General features: G+C 41.2%; 1 protein-coding gene across 1 annotated transcript in view; it reads left to right on the top strand.

The window, feature by feature from the left end:
- dnah7 (dynein, axonemal, heavy chain 7) overlaps positions 1-27338 on the top strand; it is a 187205-nt gene that overhangs the window by 69882 nt on the left and 89985 nt on the right. The window contains 11 exon segments of the mRNA XM_055162193.1: positions 1-317; positions 1358-1525; positions 2005-2250; positions 4853-5082; positions 7842-8172; positions 10150-10496; positions 11350-11530; positions 13167-13352; positions 14593-14756; positions 15260-15414; positions 19978-20168. Coding sequence (XP_055018168.1) covers positions 1-317; positions 1358-1525; positions 2005-2250; positions 4853-5082; positions 7842-8172; positions 10150-10496; positions 11350-11530; positions 13167-13352; positions 14593-14756; positions 15260-15414; positions 19978-20168 — 2516 coding nt within the window.

Below are 27338 nucleotides of genomic sequence, written 5' to 3'. Positions count from 1 at the left end.
ACGTGACCGAGGACGATCTCCGCAGCCTTATGTTCTGCGACTTCCACGATCCCAAAGGAGATGACAGAAACTACCGCGAGGTCTTCAACGTGGACCAGCTGCGGCAGGTGGTGGAAGGGCATCTGGAAGAATACAACAACATCCACAAGACCCGCATGAACCTGGTGCTGTTCCGCTTCGCCATAGAACACGTGTGCCGGATATCACGCATCCTCAAGCAGCCCAGCGGACACGCCTTGCTCGTGGGTGTGGGCGGCAGCGGGCGGCAGTCCCTCACGCGGTTGGCTGCGTACATGGCAGAGGCAGAACTCTTCCAGGTACAGTACTTATATCATTATAAGTAGTAGGTATTCTACTCAAAGACCTTGGAGTAGAATAACATCTGCAGATTAACTAGACACATTTGACCTGTCCCCACCTCAGTCTAACACTACAGGGACACAGAAGGACAGGAGGACATCTGACACACAGAGACACAGGAGGATTCCCATATATATATATATATATATATATATATATATATATATATATATATATATATATATATATATATATATATATATATATATATATATATATATATATATATATATATATATATATATATATATATATATATATATATATATATATATATATATATATAGCCCGACCGATATATCGGCCAATATGGGCACCTTAAATCTTGGGCTCGAGTGAAGAAGAGAGATAGAAACCGAGTCCCGACACTCAGACCTGGTTAAGTTCTGATTTAGTCCTGTTTCACACATGGTTTAAATCTGTTTTAGTCCTGGTTTAGTCCTTTTTCAGTCCTGGTTCAGTTCTGATTTAGTCCTGCTTGCAACAAAACAATCTCAAGAGTCGCTTGGGAGCCGAAAGAGCCAGCTGCTTTAGTGAGCCGAGCCAAAAGAGCCGGTTTTCCAAAAAAAAAAACTGGAATACCCATCACTAGTAGCTAGAATGTGATGCAAAAATGCCATTAGGCCAATCTACTGTGTGTAAATATGATGTAAAGAGTCAGAACAACAATAAATGTTGCCTAAATCAACCCAATTTAGAATCCACTAGAGCCAAACCTAAGTTTTTTAAACAATTCAAGATTTACAGTGAATTTTTTCATCACTAAATATATCGGTGAATATATCGGCTATCGGCAGCTCCAACTCCCATTATATCAGTTTCATATCGGCCACAACAAAATCCATATCGGTCGGGCTCTAATATATATTATATATATAATATATATATATATATATATATATATATATATATATATATATATTATATATATATATATATATATATATATATATATGTTTTGATGTCAGCTGAAAATCCTTTTCTCGGCGTGTTCCAGGTGGAGATCTCAAAGACGTACGGTACGACGGAGTGGAGAGACGACTTGAAGATGATCATGAAGAAGTCCACTCAGGGAGAGGCGCACGGCGTCTTCCTCTTCACCGACACACAAATCAAAATGGAATCTTTCCTGGAGGACATTGGGAACCTGCTCAACACTGGAGAGGTGAAGCTCCACTCAGACATGTTTAAACACATCATGATGAGATTCTTATTCTTAGATCTTAGATCTTAGATCTTCCCTGGTTGGTGGGATGCTAACTTTAAGCACTGCTCTATCTGAGGCTTATTAGACTTTAATCTGAGCTTTATTTTAACCCACTCTGACCATAGAGAACTGAATTATTTGGAACTACAACAGGCGAGACACTGTTTTTCAGTTGGTCACTCTCACCGTTTTGTTGAAACTCAAACTCCTAAACAAAGCCATGAACTCTTGGACTGATCACAGGCTCCTGAAAATGTGCTGTTTTATTTCTGAGTTTTCAGACAATCTTACAACTTTTTTGACAGTGTTTGCTAATGCCTGCCTTGTCCCTCCATAGTCGCTGCTGACAATTCTACGATAGAGCTTCATGTAGATCACCCCAGCGCAATGGCACTACAAAGTATCAGTATGATTATAATGTGTCTGTTGTGGTGCAGGTGCCGAACCTGTTTGCGGTGGATGAGAAGCAGGAGATCTGTGAGCGCATGCGAGTGTTGGACAGACAGAGATCGAGAGAGAAGCAGACGGACGGCAGCTCTCTGTCTCTCTTCAACATGTTTTTGGAGCGATGCAAAACACAGCTCCATGTGGTGTTAGCCATGAGCCCCATCGGAGAAGCTTTCAGGGACCGACTCCGCAGGTTCCCTGCACTCATCAACTGCTGCACCATCAACTGGTTCCAGGTACACCAGGACTGTGTTGTACTAGTACTGCTGACCTCACTCCCCCAGCCACTCCCGCCTCTAAGCCACAGGAGAGTTTGGTAGAGCGTTTGTCCACTGATCCACAGGTCAGTGGTTCAAATCCAACTCAATATAAAACCTCATTGGTTGAGCAGTCAGATGTACTGACCCACAGGTTAGCCGTGCGATTCCAGCCCCCACATATGAATGCTGTCATTGTGTCCTTGGGCAAGACACTTAACCCCTCCCTCGATATCTGAGTACACTGGTGTGTGTGTGAATGGGTGAGTGGTTCCTTGATGTAAAGCTCTTTGAGAGCCTTGAAGGTGGAAAAGCGCTGTATAAAATGTGACCTTTAACCATTTTGACCATTAAGTGCTTCTAAACCGCGCTTTCAATCAATCAGTCAAGCTTTATTCAAAACTCCAGGGGTCCATATAGAACAGCAGACAAACTAGTCCATATTAGCAGTTTCTCCAGTGCCTCCAGAGTTCAGAGATGCACCTGACACTGCTCTGCTCAGGCATTATTAAATTTAAATTAAATTAAATTATTAAATGTATCATTTCAAGTTCCTGATAACAGCATTCAGTGTACAATACAATTCATTTCTATTCATTCAATGCACAAACAGCTAACTTTCACTTGAATCATTATATGCAGCGTGCAGCTTCTTCAGTTTACTTTTACTGTAACTGCACCACAGGGGGGCAGTGTAGAGGGGTGTGCAGTAAGCTTTGAACAGAGCTAGTTCACACTTGTACTACTTTACTTGTACACAGATGAAATTTCCCGTGCCAGTATATTTGCTCGTGCACACAGTTCCCGGTTCTGCCTCTGAGTGTCATCATCATCCCTGAGGTCACTACTGATCATGTGACTTAGATATCTGACCTTATCCACAACAGACAGCTCTCCTCCAGACAAGTAACAAGCAGAAAACAGTGTTTAGATGCTTCTTAGCTCAGATCATCACCACACTCTTTTTAAGAGTTAAACTTGATATCATATTCCTCCCCCTAGTCTGAGCACGCCCTCAGCAGCTGCTGCAGACCTGCACAGGACTATCTGCTCTATGCAGATGACCAACTACATAGAGTAGGTGGTTCATGAGTCTATCTCCCATCATGCAGCGTGTTTTATATTGTGTTAGTCTCAGGGATAAATGGTCCATGTACAAACTGAAGGACCGCACCGCACGCAGGTTCAACAGTGACAGTTCCCCGGTTTCACTGTCTGGTGTCTACAAAAATGTGGAGCTCAGGAAGAACACCTCGCTGCTGTAACTTTTCAAACATTTTTTCTTTGTGATGGCACTTCTAGTTTAGAGGAAATCCTATTCATTTTAATGGAGAATTTTAGAAACGTTTTGCCGTTTAACAATGACATGAGTAGTACATTTGTGTAAAATAGTCACTGACCAAAAAGTTCCACTGCAGCTCTTCTCTGTAGGCTGTAAAAGGGTTTGGCAGTCCATACAGAACTTTGCTGTTGAGATCAACAGGCCCATGCAAAATAATACAACCCCAAGGACCAAGGTGGTGCCCACGACAGCGTCTGAAATACAGTGAATTAATTATTATTATTTTTGTTCAGTAAATGACAGATGGAACAATAATTTTTGGTGGTCAATATTTATTGAGCTACTTCTTTCTTTACACTGATGGGGAACTTTGTGTTCTTTTGTATGCGGTTACTTTTGTCTCATTAATATTCACAAATACACAGATGGTGATCTACAAATAGTCATTGTGAGTGAAAATGAGTCTCAAAATGACGTCATACTGGAAATCGGTGGATTCGTGTAACTGGTGATCCACAAATGCGAATCACATTTTACAAACAGAATTTTTTGTTTTACAAATGAAATAATTTTTTGCAAATGAAAAAAGATATATTTACAAATACACATCTATTTGTAAAGACCAAAATACAAGTTATAAATATAACATTTGCATTTGTGAATATCAAAACACATGCACAAACCAATGACATGAATATTTGTAGATCACCATCTGTGTATTTGTGAATATTAATGAGACAAAAATAAACCCATACGGTGAGATTTGAGCTGTGGAGGACTGAATAAATCACCTCCATGACTCATTATAAATAAACATAGATCAAAGTAACTATTTCATTCTGCTTTTTATGTATGGTGTTTTTTCCACCACATTTGTGCAGTATCATAAATAGTTTTCAAATGTATCAATCATTTATCAGTATTATGTGTACCACTGGTGGTCCATGAGCTCCTTCAAGTGGGACTCGGAGTTCTTCAGTTTGAGGGTTTACCTCATTTACAGTTCATTTGATCCACTTTCTCGACCTCATTTGGATCATTTTTTGTGTACTACAGTGGAAATGATGTAGTCCACTTTTAGACCTGGTTTAGTTCTAGATTAGACCTGGAATAGTCCTGTTATAAACCTGGTTTAGATCAGGTGGTACTCACAAAGCCAAATCTTTTGTTGGGACTTGGGGTGAAAAGTTTGATTTGTATTTGGTCTATATTTTTTCCAGCAATACATAGAATAATTTGATATCATGACAGATGTGCAGGTAGGTTTTTCTCTGTTTTACCCTCCTGTGCTTCTCCCAGAGCTGGCCGGAGGACGCTCTGCAGGCCGTGGCCAGTCGGTTCCTGGCGGACGTGGAGATGTCAGAGGAGACCAGAGAGGGCTGTATCCACATGTGCAAGAGCTTCCACACCTCCAGCATCGAGCTGTCTGAACGCTTCCACGCAGAGCTACAACGACACAACTACGTCACCCCCACCTCCTACCTCGAGCTCATCTCCACCTTCAAGACCCTGCTCCAGACCAAACGAACGTGAGTGCACTAGACTAAACCAGGACTCAAACAGGACTAAAACAGGACTAAAACAGGACTAAAACAGGACTAAAACAGGACTAAAACAGGACTAAACAGGACTAAACAGGACTAAAACAGGACTAAAACAGGACTAAACAGGACTAAAACAGGACAGGACTAAACAGGACTAAACCAGGACTCAAACAGGACTAAACAGGACTAAACAGGACTAACCAGGACTCAAACAGGACTAAACCAGGACTAAAACAGGACTAAACAGGACTAAACCAGGACTCAAACAGGACTAAAACAGGAAAAAAGGACTCAAACCAGGACTCAAACAGGACTAAAAACAGGACTAAACAGGACTAAACAGGACTAAACCAGGACTCAAACAGGACTAAAACAGGACTAAAACAGGACTAAACCAGGACTAAAACAGGACTAAACCAGGCCTAAACCAGGACTAAACCAGGACTCAACCAGGACTCAAACAGGACTAAAACGGGACTAAAACGGGACTAAAACGGGACTAAACCAGGACTAAACCAGGACTAAAACAGGCCTAAACCAGGACTCAAACAGGACTAAACCAGGACTAAACCAGGACTAAAACAGGACTAAAGGCAGGACTAAACCAGGACTAAACAGGACTAAAACAGGACTCAAACAGGACTAAACAGGAACTAAAACAGGACCAAACCAGGACTAAAAACAGGACTAACCAGGACTCAAAAGGACTAATCCAGGACTAAAACAGGACTAAACAAACAGGACTAAACAGGAAAACAGGACTAAACCTAAAAGGACTAAAACAGGACTAAACCAGGACTCAAACAGGACTAAACCAGGACTAAACAGGACTAAAACAGGACTAACCAGGACTAAACAGGACTAAACCAGGACTAAACCAGGACTCAAACAGGACTAAAAAAAACAGGACTAAACCAGGGGAAAACAGGACTAAAAACAGGACTAAAACAGGACTAAAAGGACTAAACAGGACTAAACAGGACTAAACAGGACTCAAAAGGACTAAACCGGGACTAAAACGGGACTAAAACAGGACTAAAACCAGGACTAAAACAGAAACTAAACCAGGCCTAAACCAGGACTCAAACAGGACTAAACCAGGACTAAAAAACTAACAGGACAAACAGGACTTAAACCAGGACTAAAACAGGACTAAACAAGGACTAAAACAGGACTAAAACAGGACTAAACCAGGACTAAAACAGGACTAAAACAGGACTAAACCACTCAAACAGGACTAAACAGGACTCAGGACTAAAAAGGACTAAACAGGACTAAACAGGACTAAACCAGGACTAAACAGGACTCAGGAAAACAGGACTAAAACAGGAACTAAAACCAGGACTAAACCAGGACTAAACCAGGACAAAACGGACTAAAACAGGACTAAAACCAGGACTCAAAACAGGACTAAACCAGGACTAAAACGGACTAAAACAGGACTAAAACAGGACTAAAACAGGAACTAAACCAGGACTAAACCAGGACTAAACAGGACTAAAACAAGGACAGGAAAACAGGAACTAAACCAGGACTCAAACAGGACTAAACCAGGACTAAACCAGGACTCAAAAAATACTAATCCAGGACTAAAACAGGACTAAACCAGGACTCAAACAGGACTAAACCAAGACTTAAACAGGACTAAAACAGGACTAAACCAGGACTCAAACAGGACTAAAACAGGACTAAACCAGTACTAAAACAGGACTAAACCAGGCCTAAACCAGGACTCAAACAGGACTAAACCAGGACTAAAACAGGACTAAACCAGGACTAAACTAAACCAGAACTAAACCAGGACTCAAACAGGACTAAAACAGGACTAAACCAGGACTAAACCAGGACTAAACCAGGACTAAAACAGGACTAAAACAGGACTAAAACAGGACCAAACCAGGACTAAAACAGGACTAAACCAGGACTAAACCAGGACTCAAACAGGACTAAAACAGGACTAAACCAGTACTGAAACAGGACTAATCCAGGCCTAAACCAGGACTCAAACAGGACGACAAACCAGGACTAAACCAGGACTAAAACAGGACTAAAACCAGGACTCAAAAACCAGGACTAAACCAGGACTAAACAGGACTAAACCAGGACTAAACCAGGACTAAACCAGGACTAAACCAGGACTAAACAGGACAGGACTAAACCAGGACTAAACCAGGACTAAACCAGGACTCAAAAGGACTAAAACAGGGACTAAACAGGAAACCAGGACTAAACCAGGACTAAAACAGGACTAAACCAGGACTAAACCAGGACTAAACCAGGACTAAACCAGGACTAAAACAGGACTAAACCAGGACTAAGGACCAGGACTACTAAACAGCAGGACTAAACCAGGACTAAACCAGGACTAAAAGGACAAACAGGACTAAACCAGGACTAAAACAGGACTAAAACGGGACTAAACCAGGACTCAAACAGGACTAAACCAGGACTAAACCAGGACTCAAACAGGACTAAAACAGGACTAAAACAGGATTGTACAAGGATTAATCCAGGACTAAACCAGGTCTAAACCAGAGCTAAACCAGCACTCTACAAGGAATATACAAAGACTAATCTTCAGCTAAACCAGAAAAGATCCTATGTTCAGCCCCGGTTCAGCTCTGGTTCAGCTCTGGTTCTTCCCTGGTTTAGTCTTGGTTCAGTTCTGGTTCAGTTCTGGTTCAGTTCTGGTTCAGTTCTGGTTCAGCCCCGGTTCAGTGCTGTGTTCCTGCCCTTCTCTCCAGTGATGTGATGACGATGAAGCAGCGTTATGAAGTGGGTCTGGAGAAGCTGGAGTCTGCGGCGTCTCAGGTGTCGTCCATGCAGGTGGAGCTGGAGGCCCTGCAGCCTCAGCTCCGCGTGGCCAGTAAAGAGGTGGACGAGATAATGGTAGTGATCGAGAAAGAGTCTGTGGAGGTGGCAGAGACCGAGAAGGTGGTGAAGGTGGATGAAGCCATCGCAAATAAGCAGGCCATGGCGGCTAAAGCTATCAAAGACGAGTGCGACGCGGATCTGGCAGAGGCGATGCCCATCCTGGAGTCTGCTCTAGCAGCGCTCAACACTCTCACCACACAGGTACACTTTATATGAGGAACATGTTTATATGAGGGACATGTTTATATGTGGAGGGGGCGGGGCTTCACTCAGGTACATGTAGGAAAAACAACTTATAACTAACAACTAATTTCTATCTGATTAAAGCCACAGAGGGAGTGTGGTGGGAGTGGGATGGACATATGTAATATAATTGTACTTTTTTAACTATTTGGTTATAGATTACCTTATTTTATGCTGTTTGTTTCTGTGTTTTTTTCTGTCTCAGGGACTGCAGATGGAAATTAGCTCAGAGAGATATAATCTGGTACAAAGCATCTCTTCAGTGTTTCTTTGATTAATGCCCCAGTACACGATCCCTGTAAAATAAACTCAATAAACTAAACATGCACAGACTGTATGAAGAAGTGGAAAGCCGTAAGAAGTGGAAGCAGTTATGGGGCGAACTTATAGCCAATTTCCTTATTTGGAATTCTGAACGCATAGCATCCTCACTGTCAAATCTGATAAGTAGGCCTTACTTGAAAAACTCCAGGAAACCGATTGCCTTGAAAAATTGGACTAAAGTGGAGTGTGAATCTAAAGCTGAGTTTACGAGTAATTTCTCAGTGTAGTGTGCAGGAAATTCCTCTTTCACTTAACGAGGCACAGCAAGTGAAGTGAACTTTAGTTTTCATAGAACTCATGTTGTGAAGCTGTGTCAATAAATCTGTCACTTCCTCAAATTTGAAATATTTATTTTACTTTAAAAGTAAGTTCATGTTACTTGGTAAAACCATGGAAACTGATTGTCTTGAATTGAGTGAGTAAATATTACTTCTATACACAAGTGAGAATAAAAACAGGCTCTATTCTACAATAATGTCATTTACATCTGCACCAGATACAAGGATCTAATTATTTATAAGTCTTTGAAAAAAATGTAGCAAAACTTTCCAGTCATTCATGTCAACTCAACCAAGACCCCCACACTTAGAGCTCAAAAATACTCAAGAAATAAAACAGGAGAACAGGTGTAATCGAGCACAGACTGAGTGAACAGAGGGAGGATATAGAGACTGGATGAACAGAGGGAGGATATAGAGACTGAGTGAACAGAGGGAGGATATAGAGACTGAGTGAACAGAGGGAGGATATAGAGACTGAATGAACAGAGGGAGGATATAGAGACTGAGTGAACAGAGGGAGGATATAGAGACTGAGTGAACAGAGGGAGGATATAGAGACTGGATGAACAGAGGGAGGATATAGAGACTGGATGAACAGAGGGAGGATATAGAGACTGGATGAACAGAGGGAGGATATAGAGACTGGATGAACAGAGGGAGGATATAGAGAGGCTCTGGGAGGATCAGGGAGTGAGTGGCGGCTGTAGGAAAAACGGAGGAGGTAAAAGGAGGAGTGGAACAGACTGGGAAATGGAGCTGGACTCTTGGCAATAACACGTCACTGTTGAAGTTACTCGTCTCATTCAAGTTGACTTTAGTCTAATTGACAAGTAAAGTGCATTTTTTGACCCTGAAAGTGACTGTGACTTTACCACAATCATTAAGTTCCACAAATTCGTAGCTGTGAGTGAAGTAAAGGAGCTGAATGTAAGTGAACCGTAGTGTTAGATGTTAACACTAGTGGGACTGACTTCGGGGAAAGAAGGCACCTGATTGGTCTCATCATTAATCATGTCTTGATTTACAGACAAAATAACGAAATAAAAATGCAAGGATCATGTAGAGCAGAAACATTTTAAGGTCAGAGTGTTGAGCCTGACAGCAGCAGTTACAGAGAGAAGGGCGACGTTTTTTCAATGCAGAGTGAACTGGAGCCAGAGCCGATGGAGTTGATTTGCACCCATGCTCACTTCCTGCTTGGAACGTGATGGTAGCTAGTGTTATAGATATGTCCATTTAGTCTCTGGTACATGTTTATATGTGAAGGGGCCACACTGAAGAGAAATGAAACACTGACTCCAGGTCATAATGACTTGTATCTCCTCTGCAGGACATCACGGTGGTGAAGTCCATGAAGAGCCCTCCCCCTGCAGTGAAGCTGGTGATGGAGGCCATCTGTATCCTGAAGGGGATCAAACCGGACCGGATCCCAGACCCCTCTGGAAGCGGGAAGATGGTGAAGGACTTCTGGGGTCCTGCTAAAAAGCTCCTGGGAGACATGAGGTTCCTCCAGAGTCTGCACGAATATGACAAAGACCACATCCCCCCGCAATTCATGAGTGTCATTAGGCACCAATACATGACCAACCCAGACTTTGTCCAAGAGAAGATCCGAACAGCGTCCACTGCAGCAGAGGGCATGTACAAGTGGGTCTGCGCCATGGACAAGTACGACGAGTGAGTGCCCCCTACAGGACGCCGCCTGGAGCTACAGAATGCTCAACTGAAGATGCTTTTTTATGTTTTTATTTATTCTGAGGTCACATATATAAAATATACAAAATATTTCAAATCGATTTGACATGGTTCAATCAATGCATTATATATTTATCATTAAGATGAATGAACATTACATAGTTTATATGTGAAATGTAAATACATTTGTAAAATACACAAAAAAATACTAGTTACAATATATTGATACAGCAGCCCACGATACTGATACTATATCGTCAGTCGATATTTTTGGACCCCCTATCTGTCACCTCAATTTCTGCAGATTAACCAAACCAATGAGGGGTTTTCCATCAAAATGGCTTAACAAATCCAGGCTTATCCTGGATAAGTCTGAGTCTGACCAAAGCCTGTTCTCCTCTTCCTCTCCTGTTCTCCTCTTCCTCTCCTGTTCTCCTCTTCCTCTCCTGTGTCCTCTTCCTCTCCTGTTCTCCTCCTCCTCTCCTGTTCTCCTCTTCCTCTCCTGTGTCCTCTTCCTCTCCTGTTCTCCTCCTCCTCTCCTGTTCTCCTCTTCCTCTCCTGTGTCCTCTTCCTCTCCTGTTCTCCTCCTCCTCTCCTGTTCTCCTCCTCCTCTCCTGTTCTCCTCTTCCTCTCCTGTTCTCCTCCTCTCCCCGTCTCTCCGTGGACAGAGAGGAGTCTGTGGAGTGTGGAGTCTGGTTAATGCGCTTGGGGAATGAAGTTGCCTCACCTCTTCCCGATGTGCAGTAGTATATGTGGAGTTTAAGTTCTGCTGTGCACATGTGTGTTTTATTGTATGTAAGTCTAAGTGCTGATAACAGTTTGTGGTTTTCTGCAGAGCGGCAAAGGTGGTGGCCCCTAAGAAGGAGAAGCTGGCTCAGGCTGAAGGAGAGCTGAGTGTGGCTATGGAGGGTCTGCGGAAGAAACAAGCTGCTCTGAAGGAAGTACAGGACAAACTGGCCAAACTGCAGGACACTCTAGAGGCCAACAAGAACAAGAAGGCAGACCTGGAGAACCAGGTACTAACCAATGATCCATTCGGTCCAGAGAGGGCTGCTGTGATGACCAGGAGGACGGAGTGGATGTATTTCTGTATGACTTGAGCTGGTGATTGGTTGATAGGCAAAGGCAGCTGGCTGTTGTTGGCTGGTAGGGCTTTAATCCTTCAGTTCGATGGGGTTTAAGTCGACCAAACTTTTTATTAGTCAGTTTATGATTTTATTGGGATCATAAGGAGGTGTGGTCCACAGCAGAAAGGAGAAGACATGGAGTGAGCTTCCTGGAGTCATTTTAATCTGTCTTTTCATAAAGATGGTGTACCTCTGTGTTTGGGGAGATGCTAAATCATTCTGAGGGCTTTTACCAGTGCCACGCTGCGTCTGCTTTTACTACATGAATCAATCAATGCACAGGACATGTTTTTAGTTGGCCAAGAATTTCTTTATTCGACTCACTTCCTGACTGAATTTTCACTTGAGCTTCATTTATATGCCCAGACTATTTCACTGTTGGTTGATAAACTTTATTTAACCAGGAAATCACATCGAAATTAAGAATTCAGGGAACTGACTTTTATATATTATTTTTCCTTTTTAATCATCTTAACTTCCTACCACCTTAACCATCTCAACATTTTACCACCTTAAGCATCTTAACTTAACAAGTAACATTGAAGATTCCAGTTGATACTTCGCAATGACATCATACTGGGGGTGTTCTACATGCTTCTCTACTGGTGGAGTGTTCATCACTTACCATGGTGACATAATGCAGACATTAGGACAGGGTAGCCGCAGGGTCTTAAAAGTCTTAAAAAGGTCTTAAATTTCATGGTCCTATATTAAGGTCTTAAAAAGTCTTCAATTTTGTTGTCCAGGTCTTACTTTTTCACAAAGGTCTTAAATTTCATTAGCCTATTTGTTTGTAAACTCAACCAGGCTGCAGTACAATGTTAAACAGAGGAAAAAAACAACAACAACAACAACGTGAAATCATGTAACATGAATGAACGTCTAATTTGGAGTATGCGCAAATAATACTTTGGTTTTTGGCGCCAATAACAATGAGTAAAGCATCAGTAGAGTGGAGGAAGACGTTGGATGGATCATGGGGAAGTGTCGGTTTATTCCACAGTGGCTCTTAGATTCTAGATGCAGTCCTGGACCTGGAGTTTTTTGCCCACATAATGGGCGCGATGTTGGTCTTAATTTACATTTAAGTGGTCTTAAAAAGCTCTTAAAAAAGTCTTAAATTTGAGGTAGTCAAACCTGGGATTAGCCTTTAGCAAGCACAGACAAAAAAGTCTGAAGATCGTCTAAAAACTCATGAAAAAATACTAAATACATTTAAAGAGCACATTTTTAGGAGCCTGTGATCAGTGTGAGTGTTCATGCTCCTGTTTATAATGCTCCTGAGTATAATTTTCAACAAAAACATGAGAGTGACTAACGGAAAAAAATAGCTGCCTTCATTTAGCTATCTAGTGTAATTTTCAGAGCTTTTTGAGCATGGTGCTGTTGGTGCTGAAGGTGCTGAAGGTGCTGTTGGTGCTGAAGGGGCTGTTGGTGCTGAAGGGGCTGTTGGTGCTGTTGGTGCTGAAGGTGCTGTTGGTGCTGAAGGTGCTGTATTGCTGGATACAGTGTTGTGTTGCTGCAGGTCGACTTGTGCTCTAAGAAGCTGGAGCGAGCGGAGCAGCTGATTGGAGGACTGAGCGGAGAGAAGACACGCTGGAGGGAGATGGCTGTGAACCTGGGGGAACTCTATACAAACCTGACTGGAGACATTCTCATCTCTGCAGGCATCATGGCCTATCTGGGTGCCTTCACCTCCAGCTACAGACAGGTACCTGCCACTGGGAGGGCTCTGGTTTGATTATATAATAATGTCCTGTTTATCAGGCTTTATTTAAACCAGCCTCTAAGCAAATGTTTGTAATATATGGTGCATTTGATCTCATGTCATAGTAGAGTAAGATGTATGCTTTTGCCCCGTGAACATCACATTTTGACTTCTACTAACGATTGTAAAAAGACAATTGAATTATTATTACTCCAGTTTTACAGATCAACAATGGACACATGGTAAATGGTCACATTTTTCTATAGCTTTTCCACCTTCAAGGCACTCAAAGCGCTTTACAACAAGGAACCACTCACCCATTCACACACACATTCACACACCAGTGTACGCAGACACTGTGGGCAAGGTGGGTTAAGTGTCTTGCCCAAGGACACAACGGCAGCATTCATCTGTGGGAGCTGGATTCACACCAGCCAACCTCTGGGTCAGTGGATCTGACCACTCAATCTGTGATGTTTATGTCGAGAGCTGGAATCAAACCACCAACCTTCAGATCAGTGGGCAAATGTTCTTCCAACTGAGCTACAGCCGCCCCACATGACTCGCTCCATCTCAGTTAAAGGGACAGTTTGGAATTTTGGACATAGGGCCTCATTTCCTCGTGATCCAGAGTGTTGGAGACGTGTGGAGACACTTTTTGAAATATTCCATCCAGTCCTTGTATTTGCATAGGTCACTGGTGTTAGACTAGTGCATGTCAATGGTCATAGTTCTCCTGCCACTAAAAACAGTCCACTCCACAAAACACCCGAAACAAATCTATTATTACACCAGACTGTCCATGTGAATGTCTGTGTTGATAGAATCATGTTTGAAATAAAACTAACCTTGTATTATATGAAAGATCTACTGTTGAGGGACTATTTTCTCATATATCAGTCTGCTGCTGCCGAGCTTTCTCTCAGGAAGTTCAACTTGCTGCTGCTGCTCTACTCCGTCATAAACCCTTTGAATGCAAGACTGGTTTTACTTATTCCAAATTTCCATACTGTCCCTTTAAACTCTCAGAGCTAAGACAGAAATCAGGAATTGCAGCATTTGTCTACCAAAGTCATTCAGCGAGCATAGTGGGTTAATCCTTTAGCCATCCCTGACCAGGATCCGGGCTCAGATCTGGTCCTCTGCTCCTGACAGGGTTAACGCAGAGACACTGAAGGACGGGTCAAATGCAGAGGGCACATTTTGCAGAGACAATACAGATATTGTCAATGTGTCTTTGCAGGAGCAGACACAGGAGTGGATGTCTCAGTTTAAGTCCAGAGCCATCCCCTGCTCCCAGCACATGTCCCTGATGAACTCCCTGGGAAACCCTGTGAAGATCAGGGCCTGGACCATCGCAGGACTGCCCTCAGACAGCTTCTCCATCGACAACGCCATCATCATATCGTGAGAAGAAACCCACCATTCTGCTCCTCTGACCCTCTTTTCTTCTCCTTTGACCCTCTCATTTGCTCCTCTGACCCTCTCCTCTTCTCCTCTGACCCTCTCCTCTTCTCCTCTGACCCTCTCCTCTTCTCCTCTGACCCTCTCATTTGCTCCTCTGACCCTCTCCTCTTCTCCTCTGACCCTCTCCTCTTCTCCTCTGACCCTCTCCTCTTCTCCTCTGACCCTCTCATTTGCTCCTCTGACCCTCTCCTCTTCTCTTCTGACCCTCTCCTCATCTCCCCTGACCCTCTCCTCTTCTCCTCTAACCCTCTCCTGTGTATCATCTGGTCCTCCGACCCTTTTCTGTGTATCGTCTTCCCATCTGACCCTCTCCTCTGCACCCTCTGCTCCTATTTCCTCTTGTCTCCTTTCTGCTCCCGTCTCCTCCTTTCTGCTCCTGTCTGCTCCTGTCTTCACCTGTCTGCTCCTGTCTCCTCCTTACTGTGATACGTTGTGGTGAACAGAAACTCGCGGCGGTGGCCTCTGATGATCGATCCTCAGGGCCAGGCCAATAAATGGGTGAAGAACATGGAGAAGGCCAACAGTCTGCACGTCATCAAACTCAGCGACAGTGATTTTGTCAGGACTCTGGAGAACTGCATCCAGTTTGGAACTCCAGGTACAAACACCAGCAGCTAACAAACCTGCTTTACATCACAAGCACCGGCACACACACTTTCAGTCATTATTATGTCCTCTGTCTGTTTGTTCTCACTTAAAACAGGGAGCAAAAACAAAACCTATAAAACATCTCATTATGTTGCTTCATATAGAATATTAGCATTTCCAAAACAATTAAAGGGGGATCTAAACTCTATGTTATGTGTTAACAGTTCTACTATACTATACTGTATTGAAATCTGGGGAAACAATTATAAGACTACATTACACTCCATCAGTATTCTTCAAAAAAGAGCTAAGAATTATTCACAAAGTAGGATACAGGGATCGCAAATTCACTTTTTCTACAAAAAACTGTTAAAACTATATAGTCTTATTCAGTTGCAAAGAGAGCAAATCATGTTTAAAGTGAGTAAAAATGCGTTACCACCTAATCTTCAAAATCTGTTTAGTTACAGATGAGGGGTCTGTATTCTGAGGGGTACTTGCATGTTCAATCAACCCAGAACAAGAACAACAACAAGAAGTTTCTGTGTTTCGGTATGCGAGGTTAAACTGTGGAATAATTTAAAGGGAGATTTAAATCATTGTCTACAAATCCACTCTTTCAAACTATTATTCAAACATGAGGTATTTAACAGCTATAGGTTGGAACAAGGGTAATAATCACACTAGAGGTGAGCAGTATTGAAGTTGTACTTAAAATGCCCCCCAAAAAGATTAAGTGTACAAAAATGGGTTCATTGGGATTGAGGATCGGCACATTTGGCTGTAATGAATCAGCACAGGAAGTGAGTGTTTTTCATCAGTATTATTAGTATTACTATTAGAGGGATGGGAGCTTATAAGGTCACACCTCACCCCACTCCCTTTTGAACAGCAATGGAATATATATATATTATATGTATGTATGTATGTATGTGTATGTATGTATGTATGTGTGTATGTATGTATGTGTGTGTATGTATGTATGTATGTGTGTGTATGTGTGTATGTATGTATGTATGTATGTGTGTGTATGTATGTATGTGTGTGTATGTATGCATGTATGTGTGTGTATATGTATGTATGTATGTGCGTATGTATGTGTGTGTGTGTGTGTGTGTGTGTGTGTGTGTGTGTGTGTATGTGTGTATGTATGTATGTGTGTATGTGTATGTATGTGTATGTATGTATGTATGTATGTGTGTATGTGTGTGTGTATGTATGTGTATGTATGTGTGTGTGTATGTATGTATGTGTGTATGTATGTGTATGTATGTATGTATGTATGTATGTATGTATGTATGTATATTGTTGTGTTTTGTGTGTTTTATTTTCTACTTTTCACCTTCATTGCCAAGATGCATTATGTTAAAGACACATGTTTGAAATATAACGAAAGCTTACTCCATACCCCGCAGATGTACACCCTCTCGAATAACCACAAAGTGACAAATAAACAAAAATTTATATTCCACTTTATTGATAAGATGTACATGTATTATTTATAATTAGTTGTTGGTAAATGATTCATAATATGGGCATGAGTTGCTTAGCCTTTACCTTTTAACTCTTAATGAGCAGTTTAGTTTCGATTTGATTGTAAATGGTGGGAATCACACTGTGGGGGTGGTGTGCACTGTATGTTCTCCTATGGTGCATTTTACATCTTGGTTATACCTTAGGTGCAGATACAATAATCATTTGGGCACTCATTTACTCATGAGCAATGAACAACAGTTTCTCTTCTCCTGTTTCAAGCGTCTCTGCAACAGTGTGAGTACTTTGTGCTGCCTGTGGGGGGCACTCTTGCTCTCTGACAGCTCGTATTTTAAAAACAGCCTTTGTCCTGATCTGCAGTGACACAGAAAGCACCAAGCCTCCTCTCTCCTCTCTGCTCTCCTCTTTTCTTTCCTCTCCTGTCTCCTCTCTCAGACACACCTTAGGGGGAATCTTACCTTTAACCAGCTCACTACTATCAGCATCAAGAGTGTTATGTCAATATGCAAATCCCATTCATTATTATCTCGATCACATCCAGTCACTTTTATCAGGTCAAACTGACATTAAAGACACTCGCCCTGGTTTAATATTTGACAGTCATGATGTTTTATTGTTTTAGCCTCACGTATATTGGCCTAATTAACTGGCCCAGCACAGCAACAGCCTGGGGGAGCAGTGCATCGGTGTGGGCTTTGTGAATGTGCACGAGTGGAGTCCATTAAAAACACATCGGAGCAGTCGTACAGCGGCAGAGCCCAGGGGAGCACTCGGATTCCACAGTTATGGCAGATTGTAAAGCTCATCACACGCTTGCATTACCTCTAAGGATCATTACCAGATTAATCAGGAGCGGAGAGGCAGGGGCAGAGACAGGAGCGGAGAGGCAGGGGCAGAGGCAGGAGCGGAGAGGCAGGGACAGAGGCAGGAGCGGAGAGGCAGGGGCAGAGGCAGGAGCGGAGAGGCAGGGCAGAGCAGGAGCGGGAGGCAGGGGCAGAGGCAGGAGCGGAGAGGCAGGGACAGAGGCAGGAGCGGAGAGGCAGGGGCAGAGGCAGGAGCGGAGAGGCAGGGCCAGAGCGACAGGAGGAGAGAGAGGGGCAAAGACAGGAGCAGGGAGACAGGTGAAGAGAAAGGAGCAAAACAAAACAAGGCAAACAAAAGAAAGGAGCTCAGCAGCAGTACAAGCAGTGTTGGGAAGGTTACTTTTAAACTGTATTCCCCTACAGATTACAGATTACACACCCCAAAATGTAGTTTGTAACAGAATCCATTAAGTTACTTAAGGTGAGTAATGTAATCTGAATACTTTGGATTACTTGATTTACTGTAGAGAAGCAAAAATGAGGATATCGCAACATAAGATGAGGAGACACGTCCGCACAGCATGATTTAGTCCTGTTAAATCCTGGTTTAGACCTGGTTTAGACCTGATTTTAGACCTGGTTTAGACCTGGTTTTAGACTTGTTTTAGACCTGGTTTAGACCTGGTTTTAGTCCTGGTTTAGTCTTGGTTTTAGACCTGGTTTAAACCTGGTTTAGACCTGGTTTGGATCTAGTTTAGATCTAGTTTATACCTGGTTTAGACCTGGTTAAGACCTGGTTTTAGACCTGGTTTAGACCTGGTTTAGATCTAGTTTAGACCTGGTTTTAGTCCTGATTTAGTCCTGGTTTAGATCTGGTTAAGATTTAGTTTAGACCTGGTTCCGGCAATGAGTGGAATTACCGAAAAAAAAAAAAAAAAGCCCAAAATGTGAAAACAGGAAAATACCTCTGTGTAATCAATTTATTTCAACCAAGTAACTGTAATCCAATTACCGCTCACTGAAACAGTAACTGTAACTGAATACAGTTACTCATAATTTGTACGTAACTCTGGTACATGTAATCTGTTACTCCCCAACACTGAGTACAAGAAGAGTGCTCTTACACAAAATGAAAAATGAACCTTTCAGATCTTTCTACAATCAAACGTTCCCTCATCAAAAACATGCCTGAAGAGGTCTTAGATGGCATCTGTGCATGTTTGAGTAATCCAGTGATCTCTCCCGGGCCCTATTTGAACCCTCCTTTCAGTTAGAAGTATGCTTCGCCCACACGCCTGTGTCATTTTTGCTCCACAAAAACATGACAAAACAATACACAACAACTTGGCAAACCTGATGTGATGTGCAACAAACAATAAAAGGGAAATATGTTAAGTGTTGGCAATTAATACCCCACAGACGTAAACTACCCTCTTTTAAGTGTGCAAATACAGACTCCTCACCTAAAGAGGAACAGATGTAAAACAATTGTTAAAATACCAAATTCCAAACTTTGTAGTAGGCTTTGTTCTTCTGATATTCTACTAAATCCAGTGTTTTTGAGCCTTTAAATCTGTTGTAATGTATCCTCATTAAAAACTTACCTAGAGCTGTGGGTTTTTTTTCATGTTTGAGTAACCATGCACATCCTCCGCACAAACGCCGTGTTCCTCATGAATGTACTCCCATTCTTCCCTCTTTTATGAATGTTTGAGTGATAGTGGAGGGGGACACTTAAGCCACAGAATGCATGGATTTGTCCCAGGGCAGCTGTGGCATCAAACAAGTGTGATTCTGGAGGGAGGAGTCAAGGAGTGCACTAAAACACAGTGTCTCAGACTAAGTGTTAGAGCGCTCATAAGTTTCAGTGTTGTGACCTTTTCCTGTTACGGGTGCCATTTCGAGGACTTTTGACCATAAAAACCTTCATGGATTAGTGGGGTGTAGATGTCATCACAACATTCTATAGTCCAGTCATATTTAATAGAGATGGGGCCAGACAAAATGGCTTTTGTTAGAATGCAGATTTGTGAGTTCTTGGGTCTGTTCATTCATACAAATGATCAGGTTCAACATTTGTGCGTTTACCTTTTGGATATTTCATGGCAAAGTACAATGTGATGAACAGGGAATCCGTCTTTTGCCCCTCAGCTCAGACTATGACATCATCACATTCTAGAATCTGAAAACTACCAGTAAAACGAACTTTGAAAGCATCACAAGTACATTTTTGTCAGCCCTGTTGTCTCCATTTTAACCCCGTGCTTTTGGTGCAGTTCTTCTGGAGAACGTTGGCGAGGAGCTGGACCCCATCCTGGAGCCTCTCCTGCTCAGACAGACCTTCAAACAGGGAGGAGCTGTGTGCATCCGCCTGGGAGACTCCACCATCGAGTACTCCCCAGACTTCAGGTTCTACATCACCACCAAGCTCAGGAACCCCCACTACCTCCCCGAGACGTCTGTCAAGGTAATCTAACTAATCTAACCCGCAACCTCCTGATGACAGGGAGGACAACCACTCTGCCACAGTAACACAGAGGACATGCACACTGAATGATCGGGAGCTTTGGGGGGGGTCGTAGAAAACTCATTAAAAAGTGACAAAGAACACAATGGTGCAATTATGTCACTACAAAACTGTTACTTGAAATTCTTGTTCTTCTCAACCTTTTTAAATGAAAATTTTTAATTATTGAAAAAGACAATGGCACCAAGTTTTATTACATTTTACTTTCCCAACACCAGAGACAGACAATCCTTAATCAAAGCGAATGCCCTTGGACACAAAAACTTTTTTGGAATTTCAAATTTCTTCATGAGCTGATGTGTTTTTTACAGTGTGGTTTTAGGGCAGTCGTTTCCTTCAGTAGATGTTGTTTTAAAACGACAGGGCTCTACTGTAAGTTTTGCCCTGATTGTGTCGATAGTTCCTCCCTGCTCTCATGAATATGTAAATGAGCTCATGAATATGCAAATGGCTCTGATTATGAGAATAATGAGTTTAGACCTGGGGCTGCTCAGAGCTGTCACTGAAGCCTGTGAAAAACGACTCAAAGTGAGACATTACCTCCATTTAGAACAACAGGAATCAAAGTCCAAATACTGCCAGAGGGACGGGACAGTAAGACATTTTATCTGTATGATAACTGTGACCAGAAATACCACAGTATCATGGTATATTGTGGAGTTGCATAATTTATAAAGCTTCACGAGAAGAAGAAGGGATTTTTTAAATAAAGGTGTTAGCATATTGTAGGGGTGTGCAAAAATATTGAAATATTGATATATTGTATCATTTAATGTGTTGATACAGTATCGATATCAGGTACTGCTGTATCGATATATCACCAAGAGTGTTTTGTGGTATATTTTAGTAAATTATTTTGTTACAGCTACAGTTTTGTTGCTTGTTCAGAGGAAGGAAACTTGTTTATGTGACATATTTGACATTTTCACTGTTTTGATGATTAAAATGTTTGTGTTTTATATGAACAAGAAGTGGTTTAACAAAGACTTTTAGTATCACAGCCATGATTATGATTTAGACATTATTTTTTATTGAACCGTATCAAATCGATTTGAAGGCAAAGCAAGGCTAGTTTATTTGTATGGCACAATTTGTACACAAAGTAATTCAAAGTGATTTACAGAATAAGAAATACATTAAAATCACAATAAAAACAAATCAAAACATAAATAATCATCATAAACTTAAAGATTAAAATTAAAAGAGAGAGGCATTAATTACATAAATTAAAGAGAAGAGTGCGGAATGAAAACCTTTCAGTCATATGCACAGTGAAACAGAACCGTTTTGAGCCTGGATTTAAACAGCGTCAAAGAAGAGGCCTGAAATGAAAGATTTGAAAGATATCATATCGAATCGAAAGTCCACTGTATCGAGATATGTATCATATCGTAGCCTATGTATCAAAGTATGTATCGTATCGGCAACTTCTTAATGATACCCAGCCCTAGTATATTGCTTATATATGATATATTGCTCCTTGGTTATGTCCTGCTTTGGTGAAACACAGATCAGTTCATATCAGGGCAAAGCTGCAGTTAGGTACAGTACCCTATTATAAAAATTAGGGGTGTCAAATTATCGCGTTAATTGCGATTAATTAATTACAGTCATATTTAGCGCGTTATGTTTTTTAATCGCGTTAATCTCATTTTTAATCTCTAATTTTAGTGTTTCTGTATGTGAGTTGCTTTATTATAAAACCTGTTTTATGTGTTGTTGGGACAACAACACACACACAAAAAAACACATTTATACATATTTTTATTTCGGTAATTCCACTCATTGCTGGAAACCCACACAAAACGCGTGCAGTAAGAGCGATGTAAACGTCATGTTAACGTTGGCGGCGTCAGTCGCACAATAGACGAGGTGGAAGAGCCAGTAGAACAGAGGCAGCAGTGCACAGGTAAAAACACATTCATGTCTTGGAAATTCTTCTCCTGACGTGAAATATAAAAGAAAATAACAAATATAATATCGCCTACAACTTAAATGTCACTGGTGAAAACAACCTACATAGACTCATGATGTCTGCACTAGGGTTGGGCATTCGATGAAATTTTCTTAATCAATCGTCGGAAAAATTAACGATCGATTATCGATTAATCATTAACGTTTTTATATTAAAATGATCATCATTATTATTACTATCTGCACTACTAATCTGCATAAATAAATTCAACTTTATGACATATAAACCGTAACGACTCTAGAGCCACATCAATCCGTTTGACATTATAACGTGTTTAATTCATTTTTGTGCAACTCTCACAGAAACGAAACTTAAAACCGCATCGCTAATTTGCATAAACTCAGCGAAGATAAAAATACAGTACTCTTGTGTCGCTGATGCGGTCAATTTCTGTCGGATTAAAAGACATGATTCAGTGGAATACAGGTTAGTGTGACCATATTTGCGTTTGTCAAAACCAGGACACTGTATGGGGGGTGGGAGGTGGGGACTCATCATCGACATTGCGCGATTCTCACCTGGTAAAGCTTTTTCCCACTGGACACCGAAACATATGTGCTGCTTTGTACACTGTGCACAGGGACTCACACTTGTCCCGAACGCAACAGAAAGCGTGGAATTTCTTGTACAAATCATCGTTAAATACACATTTGTGCTTCGGCACGCTGCAGACTGACCTACTGTTTGTGTTTGCTCGCTCCTTCTGAGTGCAGAGACACATGTACAGACCTGTTTGGTCACGACACACACAGCAACCTACATTCGGTTTGTCGATTAAAATTAACGTAATCGATGAAATTCTTAATGATCAATTATCGATTAATCGAGTAGTCTGCACTACTGTCCTATAATGACCTGCCACATGAGGGACACACACACACACACACACACACACACACACACACAAACACACACACAAACACACACACAAACACAAACACACACCTTCATCATCGTCATTAACCTGAGAACGCGCGGACCACGTTTCCTTCCGTAGACACTGCGCGGACACCGACGTGCTCCCGTGAGCCGCGTGTGGATCGTGTTTTCTCGCGTACGCTGCGTAAACCGCGCCTCCTCCTGTGCGCCTCTAAACCAGATCTAACACCAAGACTAAACCAGGATTAAACCAGGACTAAACCAGAACTAAAACCAGGTCTAAACCAGGTCTAAACCAGGTCTAAACCAGAACTAACACCAGGACTAAAACCAGGACTAAACCAGGTCTAAACCAGGACTAAACCAGAACTAACACCAGGACTAAAACCAGGACTAACCCTTTCCAGGACTAAACTAGGACTAAAACCAGTGATCTCGGATATAAAGCATTTTTCTATCAATAATATTTTTAATATGGTTAAGGAAAGACTGGACTTTTTATTGTCTTTAAGTAGACAAAAGTTATTATGTTCAGATTTCCTCGTCTTTGCTACTTTACAGCAAACAGTTTCTTATTCATGGAGACTTGGGCTCAACAGCCAAATTGGAGAGATTTGTTAAACAATAAATGACTTTATAAAGTCACTTTTTTTTGTTCTATATCAGTCTTTTGATCTGCCACAATAATGTAATAATGAATTTAAATGAAAATACCTCAAATTGAAGGCTTTTCTCAGCAATTTTTAGGTGAGATTAAAATGAGATTAATTAGATTAATTAATTACAGATCATAATTAATTAATCTCTCAATTTTTTTAGTCGCATGACAGCACTAATAAAAATATAATTAAGTAAATATGATTGGAAAAATACTGTGGGCTTTTGATATTCAGTTTAACCAAATATAATGATAGAATATGTGAATGTTGCTGAGTCTGTAATGTGCATCTGCTCATCAATTACCTGCATACGACGTAATGTCATTCACGTGCACGTCACTCAGCTGTGTACATCTGGCGCAGCGAGCAGCTAAACAAAGTGGATATAGGAGCAACATTTCCTTCTCTGAGCCATTTGGGCTAAGTTTGAGGAAAGAAAATGTGCAGAAGAAAACACTGAGGACGATGATGTGAGGTGCCACTCTCAAAATCCCACTCTAGTCTTTTACAAAACCATGTGCTTTTTATTTTCCCTTTTCAAACACACCCATTCAGTTTAATTGCTGTTTTGAAAGGCGCATTTTCTCAGCGCAAAAGACACAACTTGTTTCACAGATCCTTGGCTATTGTTATATATTTAGTACACGCATGAAATAAGCGCATTTTAACAAGTAACAAGTAACTCCACAGCGTGAGTAAAACAGTGAAGTCCATGTGTCCTGTTGATGCAATGGAAAAGCACCTCCTTTCTTTACTATGGATGTCTCATACACAGACACTGCCAGTATATTGGCTCTGAACTTTTAGGCTATTATACTTTTATCGTGATGGCAGCGGGTTAGCTCTTAACTCGTACAAGGTGGGTGTGAGTGTGGGTCAAGCGGGGAGCGGAGGAGACAGTGCAGGCACAAGGACCACATCAAGAGCACGTTAAGGGGCAAATGGCACTACTGTGAGAAGTGCTGCTTTTTCCACACACACGTCAAATAAATGAGGTGTCATAACCATCAGAAGCCCATCCTCACGATATTGATACCATGATATTTCAACACCGTGATATACTTTAATACCCGTTATCGTCCCATCCCTATACTGTTACTACTACTACTACTACTTACTTACTGCAACTATGGCAATACTACTGGGCCCGGTCAAGCAGAAGTAAACAGCAAGGCCAAAAATTCAAGTTAATGCATCTGATATAAAAATGTATTGAACAGATACATATGTACTCTAGTTTATGAAACTGTTGACCTTTTTTCTGTACCATTTTTGGTTCTAAACTTCCATATGTTTTAAACAGACCATGTATGAAACATGGAACAAAAAATATTTCCCAAATCTCAAAGACCTACAAATCATGTAAATAAATGGATGTATTTCATCATATCTTGTGTTATTCCATCTTTGAACTGTTGATGAAGGTACATGATTTAAAAAAAAAAAAAAAAATGTATTTAAAATGATAACAATTAGCTTGGAAGGACTGACATATTTTATAGAAATAGTTTCTTTCATTTTGAAGTAATATTAAAGTATTCGGAAGAAAAAAGTTGACAAATGATGTAAAATCCTGCACCTTCTACTTGCTTGAACAATTTTCCCTCCGTTACTTTTCCCTCCGTTACCATGACCTTTCTTAATAAAAAATCTTATGACTCAAAAAGTAAGAGGTTTTTCAACCTAATCTTGTACCATATGGTAGAAAACTATATGAAGCAAATATTCAAACCAGTTTGTTAAGGATATGTAAGTGAGAACCAAGAGTTATCACTGTTTGGATTTATTGCCCAAAAAGTGCTGCATATTTCATTCCCTCCGTTACCGACATGAGTTTTTAAATTTTTTGTCAACGACTTGAAAGAATATCACAGGTTTAACTTGACCCTGTTGGAGTGTAACTCTTTCCTACATTCTGATACTTTACTTATTTCAATAGTCCCTCTAGTTTCTGAATAAGAGACATTTGAATGTCAAAAATCTGCCCCTGTTTCCCTCCGTTACCACTTGACTGGACCCTACTATTATCAGCCCTAGGGTTGTCAAAAGTACTGGAAATCAGATACAAACTGATACTAGTACTGGACAGAGCAGAATCTTTCCTGAATGTCTTTAGAATGATGTTGAGCTGTATCAGCACAAGTAGAAGACACATAGACCAGTACACACACATGGACCAACATGAACCTACTGCACCACTGAGGATCACACACATATAAGACAGTATAAAATCACAGTATATTGACTAAAGAAAGAGCGTTTTCAGAATCAGTGTTGTATATTGAGTCTATTTCTTATCGAAATCAAGAAATTTTAGTATTGCATAACACCAACCAGCACTGCTACATGTGTTCAAAAACAATACATTTCAACATTACGTGAGCAGTTTTTGTTTATTATTGACTTTTGTTGTGCTTTACACACAGTTCTCACAAACCTCCAGTACTTCCTGTGTAGTTCCAAACTTGTCAAAGTAGAATTCTTACAGTGGTAATTTTTCTGTCATGGTGGAACTCCCTGTACCCGCTGTACTTCACTCCTCTAACCCCACTCTTACATAACGCCCATTTTAGATTCTTATAGTCTCTAACTGTCATCCAATCAGCTACTAGTGTCTGCTACTAATACTTCTACTACCTCTGTTCTAATAATACAAGTGGTACTAGAGCTGTACTACCCAAACCCTTGCGCTCTGTCAAACCACCTGCAGTGTCTCTCCCTCTGCCACTGTGCTCAAAAATACTTCAGAATGGGCTTTATATGTTTCTTCCTTCAAATGTTATTTTAGTGCAAGTATAAATGAGCTGTGTCCTGTCTGAGTCACTACAGAGTTAGTGTTAAAGAGCTTCAGGCTGGAGGAGAAGGAAGGGAAAGGAGCACGCTGTACCCAGTATGTTCAACCTACCATCAGATGCACTCTGCTCTCTCCACTTAAGCTCTGTACATCATCACTCAAGCTCACACTACTTTCACTATGTGGGTGAAGTGTCTTGCCTAAGGACTAGGGATGTGCAAAATATCTAAATATCAATATATCGTATTGTTTAATGCAGGAGTGTCAAACTCATTTTGGTCTGGGGGCCGTATCCAACCTACTGATCCCAAAGGGGCTGGATCTGAAAACTCATGGCATTAAAACCCCAAAAATAAAAATAAGTTCAAATATTTGTGCAGAGAAACACAAATCTGTTACAGAAATCTTTAATTGATGAACTCTTTCTTTTACAAAATATTATAATATTATGAACAACCTAAAACTTTAAGAAAAATGCAATTTCAACACAGTGTTTTAACATTAACTAACAAATAGGAATAAGTAAATTTTTCTTGGGAAATCCTGCGCTCGGCTCCACTTTTCTCATTTTCGTGGCCATACCGGCTTGTCAAAGCCTGATCCCATCAGATCCCAGAAGCTCAGCAGGGCTGAGCCTGGTTAGTACTTGGATGAGAGACACTGAGAAAATCAGGTGGCACAAGGAGGCGCCAGTCGTAAAAACTGTTGTTGTGTCCTTAGGCAAGACACTTCACCCTCATTGCCTAGTATGAAAGTGGTGTGTGTCTAAGTGATGGTGGTGGTCGGATGGGGCCGATTGCGCA

Source organism: Boleophthalmus pectinirostris, unplaced genomic scaffold, assembly GCF_026225935.1.
Source record: "Boleophthalmus pectinirostris isolate CB_2022bp ecotype Guang Dong unplaced genomic scaffold, ASM2622593v1 HiC_scaffold_1, whole genome shotgun sequence".
Lineage (NCBI taxonomy): Eukaryota > Metazoa > Chordata > Actinopteri > Gobiiformes > Gobiidae > Boleophthalmus > Boleophthalmus pectinirostris.
The sequence above is the reverse complement of the archived record's forward strand: the minus strand, read 5'-3'. Positions and strand labels throughout refer to the sequence as shown.